Source organism: Pteropus alecto, unplaced genomic scaffold, assembly GCF_000325575.1.
Source record: "Pteropus alecto unplaced genomic scaffold, ASM32557v1 scaffold7, whole genome shotgun sequence".
Lineage (NCBI taxonomy): Eukaryota > Metazoa > Chordata > Mammalia > Chiroptera > Pteropodidae > Pteropus > Pteropus alecto.
Genome location: NW_006494614.1, coordinates 9,450,503 through 9,476,767, shown reverse-complemented (window position 1 = coordinate 9,476,767; position 26,265 = coordinate 9,450,503). Strand labels below are relative to the sequence as shown.

Genomic DNA, 26,265 nt, shown 5'->3' with positions numbered 1-26,265 from the left:
TTTTTTTTTTTTTTAAACTCAAGAGAGACAACATTTTAGAAGGTGAGGACAGCTTGGACCCTGGGAAATCCATCTCCATCCTCCTTTACTCTTTACCCTAACCAATAAGAGCTGATATAGAAAAGCTTGTTGTAGAAAATGGCATAACATAGCACTACATGAGAGGAAGACGAGATAAAAATTATCTGTTATATAATCTCAGTTGGCTCCTATGTCTGGGCTTTACTGCGTTTTAGTCCACTTGCTTATTCTATTAACTGCTCAACAATATTCAAGATGTCAAAAAAGGACATAGGTGACAAATACCCAGCCCTCCCAGGCCACTGGGGAAAAAGAGTGAGAAACCCCACCCTTGCCCCTGGATGCTGACACCCACCGGTGAATTGATCGAGGCCTTCTACTAAGTGAGGGAGGCGGCTTTCCTTCATGAGAGTCAGGCACATCTTCCTCATTCGTTTCAGGAGCTTTGGCAGGCGACACAGAAGCTCCCCTTCGGAGGGGAAAGGAGCACCCTGACCCTGCTCCGGAACTGTGGTCTACAAGACAGAGCATAGGTCAGTCTTCCCGCCAAGAGCAACAGTAACAAAACTCGCCTGCACAGGTGCTAGATTTAAATGCTGCACCCCTCCACACATATCTAGTTCATCAAATAATACATTCTTTTCTCACCATCTCTGAAGTCTCACAAGAACAAATGTAGCATCACCAAAATTAAAACAGACATGTACCGTGGAAATTTAGAAAACTGTATTGCTGCTCCACATGAGATCACAGTAGTAAAGGACCCCCACACTCGACCTCTAGCAATGCTTTCTGTGCTATCCACAAAGAGACTCCAGTTTTAGTTTCGGAATGTAGCAGAATAAATAATGTAACTGCCACCTTTGAGGTGCCTGCTGCACTGTTTCTCTGACACACAGCAAAGATAAACTGATCCACCAAATCCTACTTCTACTACCATCTCTCCCCACCCTCTGCTTCCTGTTCATATATCAAAAACCCAGCTAGTAGATGAAGGGGAAAGCTTTCGTCCATTTTCTTCCCCTGAAATTCCTTTACTGTCATCAATAGCAAGTTAAAATTTTTGATCAGTATGACAGAAACAGTGAGCTGACAAATACAAGCAAAAAATATAAATAAACTTGGCAGCCATCTTATGTGTAGAGCCAAATCATGACTATATGCTCAATTTACGTTACACTTTCTGTGCTATTAAAATGTTAAATATAGCTCGAGGAACTCCATTGCTAACTCTAGAGACCAAAGGTGGGAAGTACAGCAATAAGGCAAAAGTGATTACTCTCTTGAGGTGTGTACCTCCACTCCCAGAGCTCCCTACACCCAAGGATATAAAGCAGGAACGCCCATCCTGTAACAGCCCTGCTCATCCAAAGTCTCCATGACTGTTAAATTTTCTTGAATTTTGCAAGCCAGTTTTTAACTGTTGATGCTTGAAACAGGCTATGACAGTATTTACACCATGGTCAACCACTACAAACTAACATATCACTCCCTCTGTAGCAGCTTCATCACATGGTAGTACCCAAAGTCAGCTTCAATGGCATATGCTTACACTGATGCTTCAAATCTTTTGTCATAGGTAAAAAGGTATGTCCACAGGTGAGCACAACACCTATTTCCCATAGGCTAACATTAAACTTTCAGCACCAAGATCCATGCTTTTTGTCTTATTGGCAGCAGGGTCGGGCAGACAAAAAAAATGCTGTATATGGTCAAAGAGCAAAAGTTCAAAGGCACTTCCTTGCCCAGTTCTAAGAACATTCCTCACACAGAAAGCATAGATCCCATTTGACTAGCCCAAGAATAAGCAAACACTAATCAACAAGCTAGTACCTGCAAGGCCACCGGCCGGGCTAACAGGGTCTCCCTCAGTGCCTTGTTCAGACTCTGAATAGGGGACATCTCACTTGTGGCTGCTTCTGTTGACTGTAGCAATAAGTCAGGCTGTTCTTCCTTGTCACTTTCTACCAAGGATGACCGGCAGGGTTCACTCAGGACAGCCTCAAATTTCTTCATGAATTTAAAGAGGGTCCTGGTAACGACAGAGATAGGGAGCAAAAAAAATTGATGAAAGTGAGGAAATGTAAAAATGGCATCATAATGTGTGCTCACCTAACTTAAAAACCTGTACTTTATGTATACGATGGACTCCTTGGACACTCATAATCATCTTATTTAAAAAAAAAATAAAAAAGTATAGCAGGTATTGTCATCTCCCTTTTCAAGAAGAAAAAACTAAAGTCGAGAATAGTAGGATCACTTTACTCAAGGTAAAACAGCTAGTAGGTGGCAGACCCTTTCATAGTACACAGCCTGCTATACCTCAAGGCACATCAAGTCTGCGTGCAAGTAGACTCCGCTTTGGGTAGTAGGGGGTGGTGCTAAAAAGCCACACCGAAACGATCTAGCGTTTTATAGTTAAGTTCACGGTAGCATTAAGTTAGGCCATTTTAAGAATGTAGTCTTGCTGCCTACCATTTGAAAAATGCTGAGCTTTGGTCACTCCCAGTTTTAAAAGATGAATTACCTGTGTGTCTTTTCCACAGACTGTTTAATGGACCAGAAGCTGACATCATTCCACTTGGATATCTTAACAAATTCCTATAAGATAAACAAAGCTCAAGGAATGTATATATGAACCTGGAGTCAATCTATTTCTTTCTAGATCATCTGTCTGCCAAAGACCAGAGCCCACTCCATCCCAAACTCAGGACTGTGTGTCAGTGAACAACTAAACAAGTCTAAAAAAGAACCATATGTTTGTCTCAAAGAAATCAAAAAAGAGTGCTACTACAATCAACAGGTCACTTGACATGTACTCCAGCTTATATCAGGGTTGGTTCCACAACCACTGAAAGTTTCAGAGAGGGTCTTCCTTCCCTATGGCATCTCAATGGCACATAGATGGTGCTGAGGTGGAAGATGAGCCTGGGCAAGACCAGGGAAGCAAGCACTAACAGACATCTGCGGCAATCTTCTTGAGGAGCCTTTGACAGGGGCCACCCCACAAACCTCACACATACTTGGCCAGCTAAGCAAGGAAGCCAATGCCACAAAATGTAAATCTTGGCATCCTACTTGGAAGTTGCAATGCTCTTCTCCATTCCCCAGAGCTCCCTGCCTCATTGTTAAATGGATAAAAGAACAGAACTAAATAAAAAGAATTTGCTGATTGTGTTCTCCCAAGAGTGATCATGACAGTTGTTCATCTTACTTTAAGTTCTTTTTCTAGCGGGGAACGAAGTTCTGCAATTTTGTCCTGGACCCGGTCAAAGAATTGCTTGTAATAATGGTACAAATTCCATAGAACACTGCAAAGTGAATCTGGAAGAAATGAAAAGGAAACAAAAACACCACACTTGCTGCATGTGCTACTGACACCACCTGTGGGTTTCACATTTCAGAGATGTTAGGGCTATGAGATTACAGCACAGCATTCCACAGGCTCACTAGGGAGTCTGTCTGAATTTAGCAGTTCCTAGAGATGCAGGCTGTTAACACTACTTTTTTCAGCCTGTAGTCAATTTTTTTGTTGTACATTTGTTCTTAAAGATGTCATACTTAGACATTCTGCTGATCTCACAATTTTAAACCCTTTCTCCGAATCATATTGTAAAATCAGCAGACACTGAGCCTGTTTTTAAAAGATGACATATCAAGAGACTCGCCTTGACTACTCATTCACATACAATCTATACTCATTTCAGTGACAGTTTTATCCCTGTAATTGGGGATAGTAATTGACAGTAGGAGTTTACTTGATATGCGGCAGCATTCTCACTAGATCAAAGGACCTGATAATGGCCTGGATCAAGTAGAAGCTTAACAGGACATACACACTGTCTAGACAGAAAGATGTGGTGCCTCAACATGCCAGTTCCTGAGATCTGCATCTGGCAGCTTACCTCTGCCAGAGTTCACTAGTTAGTTCTTCATTGATAACCAGTCTGTACTTCACTTTGAACATTTTTCTCTATACCTAATATGAATCACACTAAAGTAAAAGATGACTAAAAGTATCTAGTTTAAAACTTGGTATGCAACAAGATAACCCGTGTCATGTGGAGAATTCAAAGTCTAACCCATTTTAACAGTGCAGTATAAAAGTAAAGAAAAAAAATACATATACAAAGAAAAAATACATGTATTTATCCCCTTACCCTTTCCTTCGACTTGTGGCATCAGCAAGACATGACAATGGAAAACCAGTAACATCTGAAGTCGTACATGGAATTCTCCAATGGAGGATCCTTCAATAAATGCTTGTAATGTGCTGACCAGCAACATCAGGGTCATCTGTTTGTCATCTTCAGAGATTCAAAGAAGGTAAGATATATGGGCCTGCAACCATCACTTCCTATTCGTAACTTGCATGCAATATACTATGGGATACACTGAGAGATGGCAGTCCAGTGGAGATCACAATTAAAGGGAAGCTTTGAAGCAAGGACTGTGCTTAGTTCTAAACTGATTTAAAAACATCAGCTGCACTCAGGGTGTGTGTTAAATGCACTCATAGCAAATTATGAAACTGAATTATGAGGTGCTTGCTCTAAGTATGAAATGAAACACTTTTAATGCAAGCATGTTAACTGCTACCTACCAAGAAAGCAATGTTCTCTTTGACTTGTCTCATGGAAACAGAGAATAAGGAAACCTAATCTTATGGCCAACTTCTAGACTATAAACAAGTCACCTGAACCTGACTTTTGTTATTAAGAACTACACAGCTTTCTTGGCTGATCTCTTGGGGATACCATGAAGTCAAATGACGCATCCTATGTGAAAGCAGTGGCAGGAGGGGACATGGATGCAGGTAAATCCCACACTTTGCAGCACTCTAAGTTTAGCTTGTAACCTCTAAACAAGCAAGGAATTTACTGATAGGTGTTACCTTCCTGCTCTTCTGTTTGTTCCTGCATGTGCTTCTCAAGCATCTGATAGATGGAGAACCAGTGCTTGGTGGATTTCTCAGTGTGGCGCTTCATGGTATTATCCAAACTCATACACCAGCAGCTGAAATACGAGAGAAGAGGCCAAGGAAGCATTTAAAAAAATCCAATTGAAATATATGAAACCACAGAAGCGGAAGCTAAATGGAGATGGGGAAGACTCCCAGTCTGCTGCCTCAGGAAGGTGTGCTGTCATCTGGTCTCTACTAAGGTCATTTTAATGCTCGACTTTTAACTCTGCGATTAATGACTAAAAAGCACATTCTCTAACTGCTGTAGTACATAAACTCTGAAGAAACAAACTATCAAAAGACGAATGTCCCTGCAACATAAGGTCAGGAAGGGAAATGACAAATGTATTGCTTACTTCAGCTCCAGTTTACGCCAACGAATGATCATCTGACTGACAACATCAAGGTGCTTCCGCAGAGACAGAGCTCGGCTTGCATTCTCCTCCCAATCCTAAAGAAACAAAGATAAAATTTACTATGGCCGTTATTCAATCCCTTAATCTCCTCCTCCCTCAGGAACATCCTGAATTTTTCTTGCATGAAGACCACTAGGTCCTTAAACAACTTTTATGCTAATTTACCAATAGCAGTAATGTGTTTACATCCTATATACCCAGCTTCAAGTTCTTTCTGGTCACCTGACAGAACTCCAGCAGAGCCAAGTTTAGAGGCAGACAAAGCATAGGATCTGCAGACCTGAGTCTGAACTCCTATTGTTAGTCAAGTAACCCCTCCAAAGTCCAGAGCCCTACTATGATAAACGGGGAAGCACCGGCTACTTGAGAGGCTGTGAGAAGACTGAGGGGAACAATGTGCAGGCACTATGCTGGTCTGAAGGCCCCCCTAAAGTCTTGGCAGAGAGCCCTCAGTACCAATGGATGCTGTGTCCCACCCTGAGAACAGGTGAGTGAGGCAGCTAGGTCCCTCATGTGCCCCACAGAGATAATGGCTTCAATTGCAATGATCTGATCCCATGCCAGAGAAACTACGGAGGTTTATCCTTTTCTAACCCAAACTATAATTTTATGTCCCTCTAACAATAAAGGCGCCAAAAAATAATCTTTTCAATTAACTACAAACTAAAATGAGAGAGACAGGGGGAATCAATCATACCTGTGCCTTTGCCAGAAGGATCTCTAAGCCATTCAGGAACTTTGAAATGGGGCTGGAAAGTGGGAAACTACGAATTCTGTCCATTACAACCAGCAGCTGCAGGTGGAAGAAAAGATTTGGGTATCTCCATGGCAATATCAATCACCTAAAGTCACAGGGTACTGAAAGAGAGGCCTCCCTGAAAGTTTTACCTAAAGGCCCTGCTTCACAAGCATGTGTGAAAGCTGTGGATGAAATTTCTAGGGCTCTAGATCTGAGATAAACATTTTATCTGCTATACTACTCTGGAAATAAGATTGAGTTTGATAATTACTCTTATTACTCTGTTATAAGAGTTATTACAAAATTGGCTAAAGGCCACAGAACAAGGTCTGAGTTAAAACTGCCAATCTTGAAAAGGCCAGGTCTTTGCAAGTATGTTTAGGTGTGAATAAACAGAACACGGCAGCATTCTGATATGTGAAAAGCAACCCCTCAACCAACAAATAAAATCAGTGGAATCCTAAACGTCACGCAAACAGCAGCAATACAAACTGGTATGTTCATCCTGTAGTAAGTGAATAATGTCTCACTGAACTGGAATTCTGTAAACCTTTGTTCATATGTTCAAATGTATAAGTGAATGCCCACCAAAGATGGCAAGAGGCCACGTCCTCAGTGCCCCCTCCTCAACAGCTGCCCTACCTGCTCAAGCGCCGGGTGTTCTGGCCAATCCTGCAGGAGCCGACTGACAGCCTCTGAGAAACTCTGAAGCACAGGTTGACAATGCCGTGCTTCTGGGACATTGGGGTGCTGGTAGAAGTCATAGGGCCCATCAGGCTTCACTATCAGGTCTGAGGTCGCCTCCCCAAAGAGAGTGTTATGGGAGAGAGTGCAGGCCAAAAGTTGGCTGCCTAAGAGTTGGTCATTCAGCTCAACTCCTGTAAAGTTAACGTCACAGTAAAGTCAGTGGACTCAGTAAGCTGATCTATCAAGTTAGAAACATGTTAGAATTGTTTGAAAATAATGAACTACTAGAACTAATGAAGTAGATATTAATGTCCTTCACCCCAAAGCAACAGAGACCTAGATGACTCTGACCCTAATACAGCACCAACCACAAAAATCCAAGTTTCTAAGATATACAGAGGAACTTGGATACTGTTTGGATGAAATCAGGAGAGGGTACAGAATTTGGTTTGAAAGATTCAAATTCCCAGGTACTGTAGCTGTTCTTGGTAGGTAGAAATGAAATTTAAAGCTTCCTTCCTACTTGCATAGAATAACTCATGAGGTCATGGAAAAAAACTGCATCAACCATATTCTGTGAGATTAATTTCTGAGTTACCAGGTTGCTCCCAGGAATACATGATTTCATCTGAAAAGCTATTAGAGGCAAATTGGAAATAATGCTGAAGAACAAAACCATTTAAACTAAGTCCATATCCTTATTTTCTTAATCTCTTTATCTCAAAGTATTCAAATGATGAAAATCCATCTTTACTGCAGGATTTTAAGTCAATTATTTTGAATTAGCTTAAGTCCTTTAAACTAAGAAAATTCCATCAATAAGAAATCTAGCAGAAATAGAGATGTAATAGTTTTCATTGTTTCAGAAGTAGCAATCACATCTATTCATTTTGATTTCCCAAGAATATAACAGAAGTAAACGGCCATACCCATCAGTGGGTAGAAGTGTGTCACAAGAGATGCCCCAGTCTGATAGCAAGCCAAAAACAGGCTGAGATAATGCTTTGCCTCATGTGGTGGCACAGTCTGTTGGTACCAGAGGGACCGAGCAAAGTTGAGACATAGCTGCTGGTGAATCAGCATCACTGCCTGCATGGAGCTCATGGAGAAGACGGCAGGGTCTGCAGCTGCTGTTTCTTCTTGTGCATCTGAAGTTCTCGTCTCGTCTAGTGTTGGTTCTACCAAAATATCTGCAAAGTCCTATAAATAACATTAGAGCAATCGAACTTTTAAAAATCATAATCCAATTCTAATCTGACTAAAAGGAAGGGGAAAAGATGGAGTGTGAATAATCAAGAAAATGAGGTAGCAACTTATATGTGCTAATCTTTGTAAAAAGATTACAAAATCATTGGAAGGGAATGTGTGTGTTATCAAGGGAATTCATTGCAAAACAAACCCTGACCTCTTTATGCAGTGGGAAATGCTTTCTGAACTCCCGTTCTTCCTCCTCCTCCTCGCTCAGGGCTGTCCTAGAGTTCCTGCTTCTGTATCTGTACAAGCTGCTCTCCTGCTCAGCCTTCTCTTGGGCTATGCGTTCCTGTTCATCCCACTCATTGATGATTTCCTGAAAAGTCATGCATTCAGAAGGAAGCTTATTTGCCTTGCTGGGGCATTTGCGATGAAAAAAAGGAAGACTTTGTACTTCTTAATTTCTCATGAAAACAAAAGTATCATGGTTCAGAAATAAATACATGCCAACATCCAAGAAACTCATTCCAGGTAACTCAGAGCAAATGGGCTTTGTTTTCAAACTGTGCATCTGTAGCAATCCAAGGTTCCTAAATTCCCCCTTGCTGTAGGTGTTACATTTTCACAGGCATAAACACTTGCTACAGTAGAGCTAATGGGAACTTCCTGTCAAGAGTTAATAGTGCTTTGCTCTAAGGACAGAGTCAGGGCCGGCAGTGTGGGAGTGTGATTCAGACTGCACTTGGCTGACACCTTAAGGAACTGGCCCCAGGGATTCAGGGTGGGTGAGGGGCACCAATAAGGCAAAACTAGGCTATGTCTTAGTTTTGTGTAGACAACACTTAAATTCCCTTCTACCTCTAAGATTTTAGGTCCTTAAAATGGCAAAGGTATAAATTAAAGACACCACAGAATATTGATGAGGACTGAGGAAATGAGCATCTCCCAGTTAGTAAGATAATTTGTATTAAAAGTCTAAGCAGTTAAATCTTTGTCTCAGCAATTTTGCTTGCTAGACCCGAAGACCTACTTATAAGACTATTTATGGTGGTGTTTTTTTTTTTCCAAGACAGCAAAAAAATTACATACAAACATATAAATGTTCAATTATGAGAAATTAAATTACTTACATCATACACATACAATAGAAAACTAGGAAAGTTGCTAAATATGATGCAGCTGAAAAAATACCACAATTATGGGGAAAAATAATCACCATATGCTATTAGCTTTCTAAAAGTTATAAAAAAGAATGGACTTAATTATTGGTTTGTAGAACTCTAGAGATTTAAGGACCAGTCTCAGGAACCATGGACAGGATAGAAGTGTTCTCAACCAGAGCAGCTCTTTTATCAGTTAAATATCAGGTCATTATGTTAAGGTTTTTATTTTTTAGAAATAAAAAATTTAAAAATTTTTATTTTTTAGTTCTACTATTAAAAACGATTTGTAAACCACTGGGACAAATGACTTATAATAAATTTAGAATGTCAAAGACATACACTTACAAATAAATATACACAAAGAAGCAAGCGTAGAATGAAATACACTAATATGTTAACACAGTTTGGTAAAATATAATAATCTTTGCTAATATTATTTTGTCTAATTGTCTAAAATGAGAACAAGTTGCTTCTGTTGGTAAAGGAAAAAAAAAGTTATTTTTTCATATTAATAAAAGTTGACAAAATTACATAGCAAAAGCCACCATAAACAAAGTCAAAAGACAACCAACAAACTATCTCTGGTGTGCAACTCAGAGAAAAGGGTTAATATTTTAAATCTCTTAAAAATTGAGGGACGAAGGTCCCTAAACCTGACAGTTAAATAGGAAAAAAAGGAATAGACACTAGCTTTCCACTCACTAACCACACTGCCTCTATGAACACTGGGCATCACCACAGTCCTGCAATCGCCCCGACTGTGCTCCCAGCTTTCTTCAGAAGGAAGGGTCGGGGCAGGACCCCCAAAGTCAGGCTTACCTGGCACACATGTCTGAAGAGCTGCAGGGCCCTCTGGTCCAGCTCTCCCTTGCACAGCACATGGGAGCGCAGGTAAAGAAGGGCGTTCATCAACAGCTGTTCTCGGGTGAGGCAGAGTTTCTGGCCCTCGCCTTCCAGTTCCTTTCCTCCTGAGCACTTGAGGATCAACTTCCCAAGTCCTCGCAGAACCTCCTCTGACTTCACTGAGCACAAGGCATCTGCATGAGCATAGTAGGTGGGGAAGGTAGGGCCCACTGATGGGAAAGCCAACAGAGATGTGGCCAGGGCATCCAGCCCGTCTGCACAGACCATGCTGCTGTGGAGTGAGGCGTGGACCTCAGACGCCACCAGCCTCATGCCATGCTGCAGCTGCAAAATGGATGCCTGCAGTGGGGCCACAGAGTCTGGATACAGGGCGTACTCTTCAGCCAGCCGCTTCCTGAACTGGTGGTGCGACTGCTGCCAGGAGACCTCCTCCTTCAGAAGGTTCTGGGCCACCTGGGCAGATCGAGGCCCATCTATGTGGAGGGCCTGCAGGAGCCTTGTGAGCAGATCTTGAACAGCAGGGGCCTTGGCAATGCTGGTGACATAGTGGTGGATCTCCTGCAACAGGGACTCATATACAGGCAGCTGGGGTCTAAAGGCCTGCTTCTTTGACAGGCTGCAGATTAAATTCTCCAGCTGATCAATTCTTTGGTGAAGCAATCTAAAGGGAAATCAACACAGTAACTCTGTCAAATTCTGTCAAAAGAGCAAAAAATCTAGGCTGAGCCCTCCAGAAAATAGAATGATGATAATATTGACAACTACATGAAAACTGATAATAGAGAGCATTTACCACATGCCGCACATGATGTTAAGCAATTTAGATGCATATCTCATCAAATGCTCATCACGACTCACTGAGGTAGATACTATTATCCTTCTTTTACAGATGTGGACACTGAAGCTTAAAGGCATTAGTGGTATACTCAAGGTCTAAAGCCAAAGGGCAGGGACAGAACTGGAACTCAGAATCCACTACACTGTACAGTATTCCCCAAGGCAACAGACCCACACAGTGTACATCATCATGCATACTGAAAATAAGTTCTGGTTTCAACCCTCTTGGCCCCATGTGAGTCCTCCCTGCTCCTTTCACAGAGCATATCTTTTTCCTGACTATAACCATGGCTTTGGCTTTGGGATGTAATTGCTAATATAGTTCAGAGATGTATACCATCACCTCTGTTAACACTGTAATTACATTACAAACCTCAAAATGTCTCTTTTAAAAGGAAAGTCTACAACCCTCAAAACAAATAATCACTCTATTGTGTTACCTGATGTGAGGATGAGAGTAACTGCTAATGACTTCATCTTCCAGGTCTCTTCCAGTTTGTAGCTGGGACAAGAGGTTTCGAGTCTTCCACTCGCACTGCAGCTGGTGTAACTAATGGAAAGAGAAGCTGGTCTGCTTTGCCCAGTTAGGACCATACCTGAGAGGACAATGCTCAGCGGGGTAGAGCAACTGGATGGAAAGACCCTGGTTCCTGAATGACCCAAGGGCAGAGGTCTCTGCTCCACTAATCTTGACCATTCACCTCAAAGTAGTTAGGTGGAAAACACTATATTTACATCGCTGAACTTCTGAGACTCTGCTAGAGCAGCTTGGCCCTTCTCCCATATAATACAATTTTCCCTTTTTCAAAATACAGAACTAGTATGTCACTGTCTTTATATATTCAGTTCCTGGGTTTGACCAGAAGTTCAAATAGCAAGGGCTACCCATACGACCTGAATCTGCCTGACTCTTGAATTTTGGATGACAAACACCAAAAGTTCAAAACCTGAGGAATACTATATTTAAAGAACTTATCCAAATTCAAACACCCAAAACTTAGTTCAGGGAGAGGGAGTTTGGATAGTGAAGAATACTGCTCTCTCTCTCTCTGGCAGTGCCGCAGGTGTTTTACTATTGTGCCCTCTCCCCTGCATGGCCTATTGGCAGATATATCAGAACCTTAGGAAGGGCCACTCCCCATGCCTGAGCCTACTGAGAGGAACTCTCATAGAGAAAAATGCAGTCTTTAGAACACACCCCTGAAAAGTCAAAGGGCAGCTTATGCAAAATCATCCTTTTGATGCTCTGAGCAACCAATAAGGAATAAAAGAACGAATATACTAAGGAAACCCAGCCAGTCAGGGATGGAGCCCACACTCCCAACCCTTGTCTCCATACCTCTTTCTTAGCGTACTTGAGCTTGTATTCCCTCTTCACTGCAGGGTCAAAGCGTGCTTGAGGAAGCCATGTCTGAATCTGGAGCAGGCCAAGGCTCACCCAGAGGCTCCCGCGCCGGGCTGGTTCAGGCAGGTCCCGCTTACCCTCCCCTCCCCCAAACAAGAGGCGCAGGGAGGTGAGCAAGAGGCACAGCAGCTCTTTGGGCAGTGCCACCTGTCCAGCCATGTCCCCAAGAGTCTGGTCCACATGCTGGAAGGCCTGGCTGTCCCCACAGAGCAGCCTCTCACAGTTCTGCATGTACTCCTGCCGTCGGGTCTCAGGTAGCAGCTCTGCCAGGCCTGCCAGGTGCCAGCATAGCACCAGCCCCTGGAGCTGAGAATCCGTATGTCTGTGGGGACAAGGAAGCACTTAAGGACTTAACATTGCATCAAACAGCATTCCTTTCTCACACTATCATTCCTTCAAAAAAAATGACAGGGCAAACTGCACTGCCAATAATTACAAGAGAATTTCTATTCTCATGTAATCTTATATGGCTTTTTAAGCATTACCCTCTTGATCAAGTTATGCTTAAAATTGACAGAAAAGCCAGCCAGCTCACGGTAGCCTCTGTCACAGTCTGAAAACCTGCTGATCCATTCAGAAAACACCCTTGCCTTCACTCACCAAACCAGCCACTTCAGAAGCAAATTCTGATTGAAGTCCCTGCTACATGCTCTGGAGAAGCAACAGGAGCTTTGCAGTCTACCCAGGAGGAGGGAATACCTGAACTCTGCTACTGAAGGGACAGCCATGTTGGTCCAAAGCACTGAGCTGATGTCCCGCAGCTGCTGGGCTCTCTCAACCCACTCTCCCAGGGTGACATGTGAGGAGGACAGGATAGGGAGGCCGTTCACATCCCAGGGACTTGTTCTGCAGCTGCTGGTCAAGACTTCAAAGCAGCACTTGGAGAACACGGCTCTACTGAGACTGCCGGGGCCCTGATGGATGGAAAAGAGTCAAGTAACTTTTAGAAATTAACTAAAAGGATTTCAGCAAGCAACACTGGACACCTTAAAAAGAAAAAAGAGAATAAGGAGGTTCAGGTTGCTAGGACCAGAGACAGGACCAGGAGGGCAGAATAGGGTCATGTGGTAATAGCCCTTAAAGAAATATGAACTCCATTCTCCAGGAATGAGGAGTAATGGATGCTTTAGTAATGCAGGAGAAAACCCCCAATCCTGGGCATCAGGAAGATCATTCTTGCAGTAGAGTTAGGAACACACTGCAGGAAGGTGACTTGAAGGCACGGAAAAAGTTGGAAGACAAAGGCAAGAGCCAGGGACAAAGTTTGCCAAGCCTGTGCTCATTGGACTACTCATCAGGGACATAGTAATAGCTGTTCACAGCAAAGAGTTAGGTGGTCAAACACATATGATGGGCAACACTGTATACTCTATGTAACTCTTGGGGATCCATAAGGTTTATCACTAAGAGCTTTGAGAGATATTTTTCAATAAAGAAATCGATTTTGATAGAGCAATGGAACAGAAAAGACCCCCCAAAATAAACCCATGATAATTTGTGGGAATAAGGTATACAACTGAGGTGGCATTTCAAATGACAGTAGAAAAGATGAATTAGTCAAAAATGGTGCTGTGATACTGCTTTCAGATATACTGTTTGCATAAAATAAAAAATCTGTAAGCCTACCCCCACAAAACGAGATATCTCAATAAAATTGATTTAAATATGAAACAAAAACAAAAATATAGAAGGCAATATAGGCAAATGATTTTTAACTCTACAGATAGTGATTAAAGACTTTGTAAAAAAGCATGACACCAAAGCCTGAAAGTGGGAAAGGACAAGTATATTTAAAAACATAAAACTTTAGAGACAACAAAACACTACAAATACATTTCCAACCATATGTTGGGTTAAAGGTTTAATATCCATTATACATAAAGAGATCACCAATAATAAAATGATGAACAACCTGATTTTTTATTTTTTTAAATAAAATGGGCAATAAATATGACTGGAAAATTCAGAGAAAAAATGAAAAGGATGAATATACATACATATATAATGATTTTCAATCTCAAAAATAATCAAAGAAACACATTAAAATGTACTCATTTAATTGGCAATAATTTAAAATGCTGATAACATCTGGTGTGGTGAGGTTATAAAGAAATACATCCTTATAGATAATGTGTGAAACTGATCGAGTCCCAAGTCCTCCTGTGATCATTCAGGACTTTGTGATCTCCCCTTTAACCAGCTCCCAGCATGTTTTAAACAGTAAAACAAAAACTGCCTGCCTAGACATTCTGGTAATAGTTATAAATCTCTTTAACTGTGCAGACACTTTGACCAAAGGTTAAATTCTAGTTCCTGAAACATATGCACAGAGATACTCAAAAGGACAAAGATTTATATAAGGGTAGTTGACATAGGTATGTTTATTATAAAAAAGGGGGGGAAATAAAGGCAAGAAATCTCAAGACTTATAAGAAAAGTGATTTTAAAAATTCTAGCACATAAGAAGGAATACCTTAAAAAGAATAAGGTGGAATAACAGATACAGGTTTCCATGATGTATTATGTGAACGAAAGCAGTGATCATATTTCTGTTTACATATATATTTAATATAGAAATATATTTAAACAAGATATGGAGCAAAGAGTGGTTATTTCTACTGAATTCTACTGTATATGTATATAAACACGCATACACATTTATGTACTGTTTAAATGTTATATAACTGGGAAAATGAGTTAATCAGAAAAAAAGACTAAAAAGGAAACTTTTTTTTTTACTTTAATTCAGAATTTCCCAAATCATTTAAGACGGAACACCTTTTTTGAAGGTACACTTACTAACATCCTGCAGAAAATAAAGTATTGCAATTACTTAGTCACTGCTTTACCCTGGGAATAAATACTTATTGCACCATCTATTGTGAAATCTCTTCCATTATCACCAAACATTTTTATGATTTTAGGCCAACAGACCTTCAACGTGGAGTCCAAGAGGGACTTGGGCCTCTCCCTCTGCAGCATACTAGGCAGAGGGCTCCATGTTAGCCAGTACTCTGGACTGGTGGTCACAGTACTGCTCCAGAAAGACATAAATGTAGAATTAAATAAGTTGGACCACAAAGAGATCATTTCTTCAGCAGACACCTAGAGAGAAAAGGAATAATTAGATAAGAGAATATCTGAGAAAGATTCTATAAATCAAGTTATGAGGTCTCTATCTTGCAAGACCCATTTAAAACTAACATTAATCCTAATGTTCCTGATTTTCTGCCACCCTGGTCATCTTGATAAAGTCACTTATCCTGATTACAATTTTATAAAACTAAGAAGAGACCTGCTCTTATAAGGCTGCACGAGAAAATATATATAAAATAAATCACGATTATAATGTCAGCAAAATAAATGAATAAAATATTATTATAAAAAACAAGATTGTAAGTAATGAAGTTGTAGTAACTACAGTTTACCAGTATTCACGTTCAATATAGTTATTTTGGGTGGAAGAGTAAAAACACTCTCACAATATATTTTTAGATAAACAAAATAAAAATAAACAAATATTTTAGCCTCATTTAACTGAAAACTGAATAGAATGATTCTGTGGTGATGAGAGTTGAGAAATACCAAGGTAACTACTACAAAAGAACATTTAAAATTCTCCCTTTGAAAATTAATTTTGATAAGACTGGAGTTTGCAACATGTAATTTTGAGATTAAATAAATAAAATGTTCTGCAACCCAGTCTGCCACAGAAAATCTAATTGACTCTTGGGTAAAGGAGGTTTATTTCCCTTTTTGATTTTGGTTTTTACCTTCTGATGATGTAGTAAAGACCAAAGGTCTTGAAGTTCTTGTGGAGCAATTGGTGTGTGCTTAAGACAAAATGTGAGGTGATGACTTATATCCTCATGCATCTGAGATTGCTGATTTTTGCTGGACCTGTTCCAAAAATAAAGAGGGAGAGAGGGTGGGCTATTGGCTATCAAAGAACTGATAGAAAACTGCTATGTACAGGAATATGAAACACACAGAACTCAGAGTACATTTACTTAAAAATGAGTAAGCAATTCTACTGGGAAAATATCAGTAATTTTTAAAGGTGGACTCAAAACAGGCAAAGAATCTTCAAAAAATTTTGGTTTTCCAAAGTGGCAACTGACCCTATGCTTCAGCAACTATTACCCCTCAAGACAAATCTGTGCTTTGTTCACATACAAATTAAGCTCCTCCTGAAGAAAATGGCTTACCTTCTCAGACAAGCCTGTGACACAAAATCAGCTGTTATTCTGTACTGCCAAAGCACAGCCAGGTACTCCATTGCAGGCCATAACTGAACATGCCTGGTGAGTTGGATTAAGGAGGTAAAGTCTAGCTGGGACGTGGAAGCAGCTTCACTGGGCTTCTGCTCCAGAAAACCAAGTGAAATTCCTCTGGCTTTTAGTTCTAAACACTGTGCATTCACAAGATTCTTCAATTCATCTGTACAGAAAGGTACATGTAGTATTACAGCATAGTGGTCAACAGTTTAGGGTCAGATCCCCAACAGCCAGTTACGCGACTGTGAGCTTAACTTAAGCTCAGCTTAACTTGAGCTTGAGTTTTATATCTGTGAAGTGATGTTATTAATACCTGCGAAATTCTAATGACAGAATTAAACAATATATAAAGTTAAGTTTTATGCCTGACACTTAAGTAGTAGTTATAGTATAAAAAAGGAAGGAAGGAAGGAAGGAAGGAAGGAAGGAAGGAAGGAAGGAAGGAAGGAAGGACGGAAGGAAGGAAGGAAGGAAGGAAGGAAGGAAGGAAGGAAGGAAGGAAGGAAGGAAGGAAGGAAGGAAGGAAGGAAGGACGGAAGGAAGGACGGAAGGAAGGAAAGAAAATGAACATCTAAGGGAAAACTTAAAACTTATTAGCTACAGAGCAGTAGATACTCTTAGAGAATCTGTCGTCAGCAGGCCAAACTCCAGAGTATATTACCTGGCTCAACATCTTCCAGAATATTAGCTCTGAGGACCAATCCCCAGGACTGAAGGAGACTTTTCTTTAATGTCCATTCAGAAGCAACCATTTGGAGCCGAATAATGTCTTCCTGCCATCCACTCTCCCCAAGGGCAGGCATTCGCTCCCTGATGGCAAGGGCTTTGTTAAGAATTTTCAGCTGCGAAAAACACTCCACCACCAGCTTGTCCTGAAAGAACAAAACCCAGAAAAGCCTGATATAGAGGAGAAATGTGGTACTTTTTAACAGCGTATTCACGTCTGAGAAAAAAATTTAAAATATTTCCCTTACGCTTCTAGAAAACACAGGGTTTATTCCTGTTGCTCTCAGGAGATTTTACTGCAATAAAGTTAAAACTATTACCCCTCAAGGGTAATACAGTCTTAACAGTCTCAAGAAGAAGTAAAATGACAGCATTTAACAAATCAGTTAACGGTATTCAATGAATATTTAAAAGTTAAGCTTTGCAGGCAAGGATGAATCCACTGGAATGGCAGTCCCCATATTCCAGAACCTCAGAAGAGGTTAGATCTTTGTTTACTCCATGCTTCCAAGGTGTACCTTAAAAGGAAATGGTCGTCCCAGGAACTTCTGCAACTTCTTTATACCAGTGAAGCCACCAGTTGGGCTCCCCAAGCAATTCTGAATATGTTCTGAGACGGTCTGAACCTCTTTGTAGTATCTTTGAAGAGGAAAAGAGGCAGAGGAGAAGTAAGAAAAGGGGGAAATGCTGGCTTGTAAGCGACATCATTTATATTTTGTATTTGATTTACATTCACCAATAGGCAAAAAGAATAAAACAAAATAAAGCAAGAAGAAAGTTTTAATTCTAAATCCTCTTTAACATCATTAATACTGTAGATATTGATATTATTACTTTAATTGTTCAGAGTCTTACTTGTCTTCATGGTTCATCAGGAGTTGGGGGATCTGGCGGACCAAATGTTTTAAAACCCAGTGCCAGTGAAGGGCAAGCAGGGCTAGGCCTGGGGCATCCACTTTTACTGTGTCGGCCACAGCCCAAAATCGGTCACGCCACCGCAGAGAATCCAAAATCTGAAAACAAAGTAAACCAAAACTATTCACAAGTCTCCCAGTAAAACACAAGACACAGACTTCAACTGTTAATCAATACTCAACACAAACACACGAAAGGTCTAGCATCCACCTGGAATATTCTGAGGGACATTAAGGCATTTGGAGAAGGCAAAGATCTTTCCTCCTAGTACTGAAGTTCAGAGCTATTATATTACAGAAAATGGAATTATTGGGTCTTACAATAAGTGTACATGTAATTTTATAAGAAATCTCCAACTTGTCTTACAAAGCAGCTGCACTACTTTGTCTTCCAACCAGCAATGTAGGTGAGTTCCAGTTGTTCCATTTCCTTGCCAATACTTGCTACTGTTAATGATTTTCATTTTAGCCACTGTGGTAAATGGCACCTCACTTGATAACTAATGATGCTGCAATTTTTCAAGTTCTTACTGAGCATTCAATTATCTTCTGAAAAGCTTCTATTAAAAATATCTTGCTCATTTTTAAAATTGGGCTGTCTTATTAGTTTGTATATATAATTTATGTATGATTTGTAAATAGTTGCTCCCAATATTTTCATTTTCTTAAAACTGTCTATTAAGAACAGAAGCTTTTGATTTTGATAAAATTTATCCCATTTTTTCTTTTATAAGGAATCTTCCAAAATCTGCCTATCCTCAGGTTATGAAAATTTTCTATGTTTTTAGACAGTTTATAGTTTTGGCTTTTATATTTAGGCTATGATCCATTTTGAGGTAACTTTTCTATATAATGTAAGGTAGGGGGGAAGGCTAATTTTTACTTTATTATATGGACGTCTAGTTGTCCTACGCCATTTGTTGAAGAGACCCTTTCCCCACCATTAAATTACCTTTGCACATCTAACAAAACAAAACAAAAAAAACAATCAACTGACCAATATGAGGGTCTATTTCTAAATTCTCTTTTTTGTTTAATTGGTGTATGTATCTATCTCTACGACAATACCTACTGTTCTCATTTACGTAGCTTTGTAATGCAAATTAGATAAATTTGAGTCTCTAACACTGCTCTTCTAATAATGTATTTTTAAAGCAAAGTAGTCTCAAGATTAGTGATTCCTTTCAGAATTATTTTCATAATATCACATTATTTGGCTTTTTCAATATGTTGACATTTGTACTGATGGTACAAAAAAGAGAGGGGATGAGGAGGATAGATAAACCGTGAGTGGGTATCTGGCAAACACTGTGATGAAAATGAATGAAATGAATCTGTCAAGTCAAGAAAAACAATTTCAGAGTATTTGTTGTTTTGAGCAAAACCTAGAACTCTGAAAAACCAAGACCATGATAATTTCCCAATACTCAGATATTCTGATGAGGTTTGTGGTAATTTTTCATGAGTGTGGCTTTATTTAAATTGAAGAATGAAATGTATCAGCATTTGGACGATCTGATAACTCAGTGAGTAATATTTCTAAATTATCAACACATGAGCTATAAATGCAGAAAAGGAAAAAGGTCCATCCAAAATGAAAGTTAGACCAATGGATTTTAATGCATGACAAATTCAGTGACTTTTTTTTTCATATTCCACATTACAAGTAACCTTTATAAAACTACCACTTGTCAAGCTGTGGTATATTATAAAAGAAAAATATTCACAATAATATGAAATGGCTATTAAGATACTCCTCCCTTTTCCAATCTCATAACCACATAAAGAGAGGTTAGTTTCTCTTCACAAACTTCAACCCAAACAACATATTGCAAGGGACTAGATGCAGATGTAAGAATTTGGCTTTCTTCTGTAAAGTCAGAAATTAAAAAGACAGAAATGTAAAACAGTAACATTCTTATTATTAATTTTTATTTTGGAAAAAGTTGTTTTTCATTAAAAATGTTATTCATGTTAACATGAAATGAATTTACTACTGTTTTTAAACAGAATAACTATTTTTCATATTTCTCAGATTTATGACTAAATTTAATAAATACTGATAGATGTAACCACATAAACAAAAGTTCTTTGAGGTCTTTAGTAATTTTAAAGACTACAAAGGGGTCTTAAGACCAAAGAGTTTAAGACCTGCTACTGTAGTTTACTAAAATTACTAGAATAATCTGGATTCAAAACTCAATTAAATCCATGTGACAATGATGTCTAATAAGGCTTAAGTGAATTAAAATATAACTGTTAAAATTCCAATGTCCATAAACATGTAAATAGATAAATAAGTTGTAGTATATGTATTTGATGGAATAAACTCTTGATACATAAAACATGGATGCATCTCAAAATAACTTTTGAGTAAAAAAGCCAGACAAGAAAATATACTGCATAATGCCATTTATATAAAATGCTAGAGAATGCAACTGATCTATAGTAAAAGAAAGCAGATCAACAGATATCAATTTGGAAGTGGGAGCAGGGCACAGGAAGGGAATACAAAAGAACATGAGGAAAGGTTTGAGGGTAATATTACATTCACTATCTTGATTGTGGTAATGGTTTCATGTGTTTACAAATAAAATTGTACTTTAAATATACGCCATTTATTATGTCAATTACACTCCCTCCCAATAAATCTTTAAAATGTGTATATATTTTAAACCGTTAACTAAATTTATCAAATATTGGACATATAATAACACTGAAGTTAGTCTCACCCCTAAGAATCTTTGTGCCAAGATAAATGTTGCCGATTAAAATAAAAACAGGTATAATTTTCCTTACCTCATTGACATGAGCATCAGACACCACTCCCTGGGAGGACTGTACCCAGAACAGGATTAGTGCATCACAAAGTTCAAAAAAGGCAGCAAGATTGACCACAATTTCATGGGGCAAGCTGTGATAGCTCTCTGGATCTTAGAGTTGACATAAATAAGAACATTCTATCAGATTTAAATTAATCTCTGGACATTTTCAAAATCAACTGTAAAATGGAACTTAATATTATCCACAGTACAAAGGTCAATTTTAAAGGCCAAGCAGAAAGCTAATTCTTAGCCTAATATTATTAAACTTTAAGGATCAGGCACAAGATACAATCGGATGTACTATTAACGATAGCAGCTTTAAAGGCAAACTTCAATTTTTATGTTTCTACATAGTTTGAATTTTTTCCAACAAGCATGGGTATCTTTTTGATTTAAAAAGATAAAGGAGGAAAGAAGAAAGAACCTACAACCAAATACTTATGAGTATGTACTTTTTCAGCCAACAGAAATGGATTTCGAGTTTTAGCTCTGTTACTTGCTAGAGATGTGACTTTGAGCATCTCCACGCCTCCCTTCCCACTCTCATAACATGGGACCTACATGGCATTTAGCTGCTATAAGAAGTAAATGAGATCAAGAACATGTAAAAAAGTAGTTAATCATTACTACTGAATAAGGGGGAATGTGTTTATAATCAAACCAGCAAATCAAAAGGAATCAGTAACATGGCAGTAGCTGCTGAACATGTCTCTCAACTTCGACATTATGCAAACAGATGCGTAACTGAACTACATGAAAGGCATTGTTCTTACCTTTATGGAATTCAAAAGACATTCTCAAAACACTGTTTCTTAATTTTTTGCCACCAACAGAAACCAAATTTGCTTCAGTAAAAATTCGTTTTTCCCGATCAAGATATATGATTGTCCTGAAATGATTCAATAACATAATAGGTATTGGTAAATAATGCTTTTCAATCATATCCTCCACCTGCTGAATCCTGAGAACCCTTGGAACATCAATCTCCTTCAACCTGTCATTCATCTCCAGTCTCTGCAAATTCTGGACTAGAGGGATGAAGGTGGAAGTAATGACAACTAAACTGGGGGGAAGAGGACAGATGTGTCTGGGTAGATTGCCAGGCTCACTCTGTTGCTCTGCCATGATCTGACAAATTGCACTGTGAACTCTTTAAATTGGGTATCAAAAAATTAATCTGTGGTGTTTGAAGTTACCTGCAGAGGTGGTGTAGGAGTTACTGGGAGAAGAAACAAGGAGATCTCTGAGGAGCTAGTACATATCACATATGTGTTGTGTTCACTTTGTGAAACTCATCAAAATTAAGTGTAGTTTTCTGTAATGTACATTACACCTCAGTTACAAAATTACTTTTAAAAATTTATAACGCTGATGGCCAATTTGAAAAAACTGCTGGTCACTACATTAAAAAGGGAGGAAAGACCAGCTTATATAACAATTAGGTAAATTTGTATGTGTGTATGTTAGCATGAAGGTGCTATATATTTCTCTAGCATTTCACAATGGGAAATTATGTGGACAGATGGCGGAGAAAGGACATGTGAGAGAACAAGTAGATGAAAATGGAAGGAACTGCAGGGAATCACAACCAGAAAACAGGAGAAACATGACTATTCTATGATAGAGAACTATGTGTAAGATAAATTCCACTGTTAATGCTAAGCTAGTGTATCTCTTAAAGCACACTATGCAATTATTAAGAACCTGCAAAAATTACAGGCCTTTTGACATCAGTCAGAATTACTACACTGAGCACAGAGCATGAAGAAGTGCTGATAAAAGCAATCAAGTCCAGCATCCCACCACTTCCTAGGTTCAGAAAATTAAACACAAGTAAGCTGTATCGGACAATCTTAGAAAAGGTATAACCTGTGAAGCTGTAGTGTATAGTGAGGCGAACAGTGCCCAGAACAGCAGGCTTCACCTACTTGTTTGCAACAGACTCTAAAAGGGAAAAGAGCTGCTCAGACTGGTCTGTTTGTGGGTCATAGTCCATTGAATTTCTAATGATGTCCAAAGCCTGTACATTCCATCGTGGGTCCAAATAGATTACAAATTCATCTGTTTTAAAAACAAGACAAAAAACAAAATTTTGGAGTTAAACTCCTTGCCTAGAAAATTTCTGTTGATTGTTACTGTTTTAATTTGATCACGCTCAGTTCCAATGGGGAAGAGGTGGCACAAAATGCTGGTTTCAGCCCATGATACTAGATAAGTAGGGTTCTAGCAGCTTTTAAGCTATTTCCTTTCTAAATTCAAAATTTCTACTAGTCCTGAAAATTCATTCCACTGTAGGATATATAGGTAATCTCTACCAAAACATAAACATACAACCAATGCATTCACTTGCTCAGATTCTGCTACTGGTCAGAAAATAATCCATGGGCTTAATTAGTTACGCAATTTGTTGCCATTAGCCACAAGAAAACTAACTTACATAGCAGAAAATGAATGAATATATCTCATTATTTGCTTTCGATAAGAAAACTCAAGATTATTTCACTTAAGTCATTTCTTTAAAATCAGAGTATGTGGCTGCTGCTGACATCTCACTGGAGCTCCTTTGGCTCAAATTTGGTACCTCTTCTGTAAAGCATCAGTGTTTGGCCGCTGACCCTCATCAGAGGTTGTGAGAACCAGAGGGAGGGCGGTAAGACAAAACAATGGTAACATTAGTTTGAAGGTGGCTGGGTAGGATGGGTCAGTGGAGAACTTCAAATTTTAAAGACATCCACCATACAAATACCTACTGTGAACATCAAGGTACATCAAGGAGGGAACTTATATTCCAAAATCCAATAAGACTACACGATCCAGAGCTACACAATTGAAAAGGAAGATAAATGTATACCTACTATGTTCCAACAGTAGGCAAGTGGTGGTGTCTATTAAAAAAGGAACCTGCTACTCAAGAACTGTGTTCCCAAACTTTCATAACTGGAAAGCTATGATTTAGTTCAACCACATTCTGACTACTACAGTAGTTTCTCTGCTGTTTGATTTCTTTCCAATCATTCACCTCATTACCTTTAGTGTATGGCAAGTAATTGGTTTAGCAAAAAAGCATCATACATATTTTTTTCTATACAAATGGCAAGTGATATATTTTGATCAATATCAAATGAGGACAGGAGTGGGAAATTAAAAACCTGGTTCTGTGAAAATGCCCCTATTTTCCTCATTAATACTTACGTTCTTTCAACTTTATATTATTCTATTCCAGTAAATGAGTCTGCTAGCTCACTGCTTAATTAAAAATAAATTTTGAATACTTCATGTGATTAGATAGCTTAGATGGCTATTTTAAAATTATGGTTTTACAATTTTGTATTTAAGACATTACTTTTATCAAGGTTTTATATTATCTGATCCTGTATTGTTTCTCCTTCAAGTCATATAGCTTCATAGTTTAAAATCCTTTCTGTTGACACTACTAATAAATAACAAAATGTTATAAGTGGAAGGGACACCAGAGAAATGAATTTAATTCCCTATTTTTCAAACATAGGCAGTGAGTATGAATGATGGGCCCCAAATCAACAAACCAGCGTGTGGCCAAGTTGGCACCAGAGCCCAGGTTTCCAAATCCCATATTCTTCCCACTTCATTGTGTATTATCATCCTCTTTCAGAAACTGAAGGATAAATGGATAGTTTCAAACAAAGCAGCATAATTTGCATCTGAATACTCTGAGTCTTCTAAAAAATATGGTTTGTTACAGTTGGAGCTGTGACAGGTCTTCTCTCCATGAACTCAATGGATAAGTTTCCTAAATGGTGCTGAGAGCTAGAAATCAAATCAGATGCAGTACCTGTTATATTTGGTTGTAATATTTTGATGATATTACTGACTCCAGCTGAGAGAGAATTTGCATAAAATTTCCTAAGAGATGCAGCACTGGCTTCCAAATGAATCTGTATTGACTCTGTGGAGGAAAGAGAAGCAAATATTAGTATCTAAAGTAGGTTATCCAATCGAACTTTCTGCAATGATGAAAATGTTCTACAGCTGCTCTGTCAGAGTTCCCTCTTGCACCTAAAATGTAGCCAGTCAACTAAGGGACTGGATTTTATATTTAACTTAATTTAAATTAGTTTATATTTTATAGCTACCTGTGACTTGTAGCTATCACACAGAACAATGCTGATAAGAATACTTATACAAATTCTCTCTATACATTTTTATACAGATCGCATGAACCACACAATAATATATACATTCACTGGCTTATCTACAAGTTCTCATGGAGCAGAAAGGCTCATGTAAACTCAATTACTTCAGGCAACAAGTGCTACCAACAAATTCCATGTACTTGTACTTTACAAACCATGTGATGTCATATTGTTCCTTTTTCCACTCTTAGAATAAAAAAGTACAATGAAATTAAGTGTGACAACTTAGAGCATCTGGAATTAAAATAAATCTCTTATGTACTTTTAGGGGAAATTAATTACCAAAAGCAAAATCTTTCCCAGATAGAATGGTTGTGCAGTGATAGTAGAAAAGGCAGGATATTCAAAAAAAGTAACGTAGTACATTTTCCTTTTGAATTTCATAGAAAGGGGAACAGATCCTGAAATGCCAAGGATTACATGGGGAAAAAGTTTCTCTTGGGACACATCTAAGGGCAGATATTTCCTCAATTTTTTAACAGCTACATAAGTAGTAATCCTAGGTCTCAGATTTCTAGCAATGAGATCTCCCATATGCTACTGTATCAGTGTATTCACATAATAACACAGCTGCTGAGGCGCTAAAACAGGATAAGTGTACATAAATTCACTCATTATACAAATTAAGCTTTTCTACTCACCAAGCCCCTGTGGTATATTCTTGGCTAAATGATAAAGCCATTTAACTCTCAGCATCCAATCTTGATTGGTTGCTCTTTCTATGAGCAATTTAACAGCCATGGCCAGAACATCTGGTTCATCAATCCAAAAAGTATCCACTTCGACTGAACTGAATTTTAAGCTCTCAGGGTTGGAGGACTGCATAATTTTCTCTAAGTCTGGTAAGGTAAGAGGCTGAATCCTGAAATTCATTGGAACAAGCAAAGTCAGTACTAGAGTAAACTTTCATTTTATATTTTGAAAAACTAGGAAAATAACTACAAATAACAGGTCAAAGTGGTATTGGAGAAAAGGTAAGTCCCCTCTGAGGAAGACAATTAAAACATACTGAATGGATAACAAATAGGGAGCAATATCACAATGAACAATAAAACTATGACAGCT

The 26,265-nt window shown here is 38.8% G+C and overlaps 1 protein-coding gene across 3 annotated transcripts in view; it reads right to left on the bottom strand.

The window, feature by feature from the left end:
* Window positions 1-26,265, bottom strand: part of MDN1 (midasin AAA ATPase 1) — a 142,597-nt gene that overhangs the window by 33,267 nt on the left and 83,065 nt on the right. For all 3 annotated transcript variants that reach the window (XM_015600356.2, XM_006926304.3, XM_025042707.1), the window contains exons 49-74: window positions 25,842-26,062; window positions 24,840-24,953; window positions 22,957-23,089; window positions 21,802-21,917; window positions 21,003-21,136; window positions 18,145-18,302; window positions 17,808-17,928; window positions 17,225-17,435; window positions 16,495-16,726; window positions 16,060-16,186; window positions 15,221-15,391; window positions 12,986-13,200; window positions 12,221-12,608; window positions 11,322-11,431; window positions 10,000-10,705; window positions 8,232-8,393; window positions 7,756-8,026; window positions 6,782-7,017; window positions 6,098-6,193; window positions 5,341-5,435; window positions 4,916-5,037; window positions 4,182-4,328; window positions 3,236-3,345; window positions 2,549-2,622; window positions 1,855-2,053; window positions 377-536 (exon numbers count right to left, since the gene is read on the bottom strand). In XM_015600356.2, coding sequence (XP_015455842.1) covers window positions 377-536; window positions 1,855-2,053; window positions 2,549-2,622; window positions 3,236-3,345; window positions 4,182-4,328; window positions 4,916-5,037; window positions 5,341-5,435; window positions 6,098-6,193; window positions 6,782-7,017; window positions 7,756-8,026; window positions 8,232-8,393; window positions 10,000-10,705; window positions 11,322-11,431; window positions 12,221-12,608; window positions 12,986-13,200; window positions 15,221-15,391; window positions 16,060-16,186; window positions 16,495-16,726; window positions 17,225-17,435; window positions 17,808-17,928; window positions 18,145-18,302; window positions 21,003-21,136; window positions 21,802-21,917; window positions 22,957-23,089; window positions 24,840-24,953; window positions 25,842-26,062 — 4,829 coding nt within the window. The remainder of the gene's footprint in view (window positions 1-376; window positions 537-1,854; window positions 2,054-2,548; window positions 2,623-3,235; window positions 3,346-4,181; window positions 4,329-4,915; window positions 5,038-5,340; window positions 5,436-6,097; window positions 6,194-6,781; window positions 7,018-7,755; window positions 8,027-8,231; window positions 8,394-9,999; window positions 10,706-11,321; window positions 11,432-12,220; window positions 12,609-12,985; window positions 13,201-15,220; window positions 15,392-16,059; window positions 16,187-16,494; window positions 16,727-17,224; window positions 17,436-17,807; window positions 17,929-18,144; window positions 18,303-21,002; window positions 21,137-21,801; window positions 21,918-22,956; window positions 23,090-24,839; window positions 24,954-25,841; window positions 26,063-26,265) is intronic.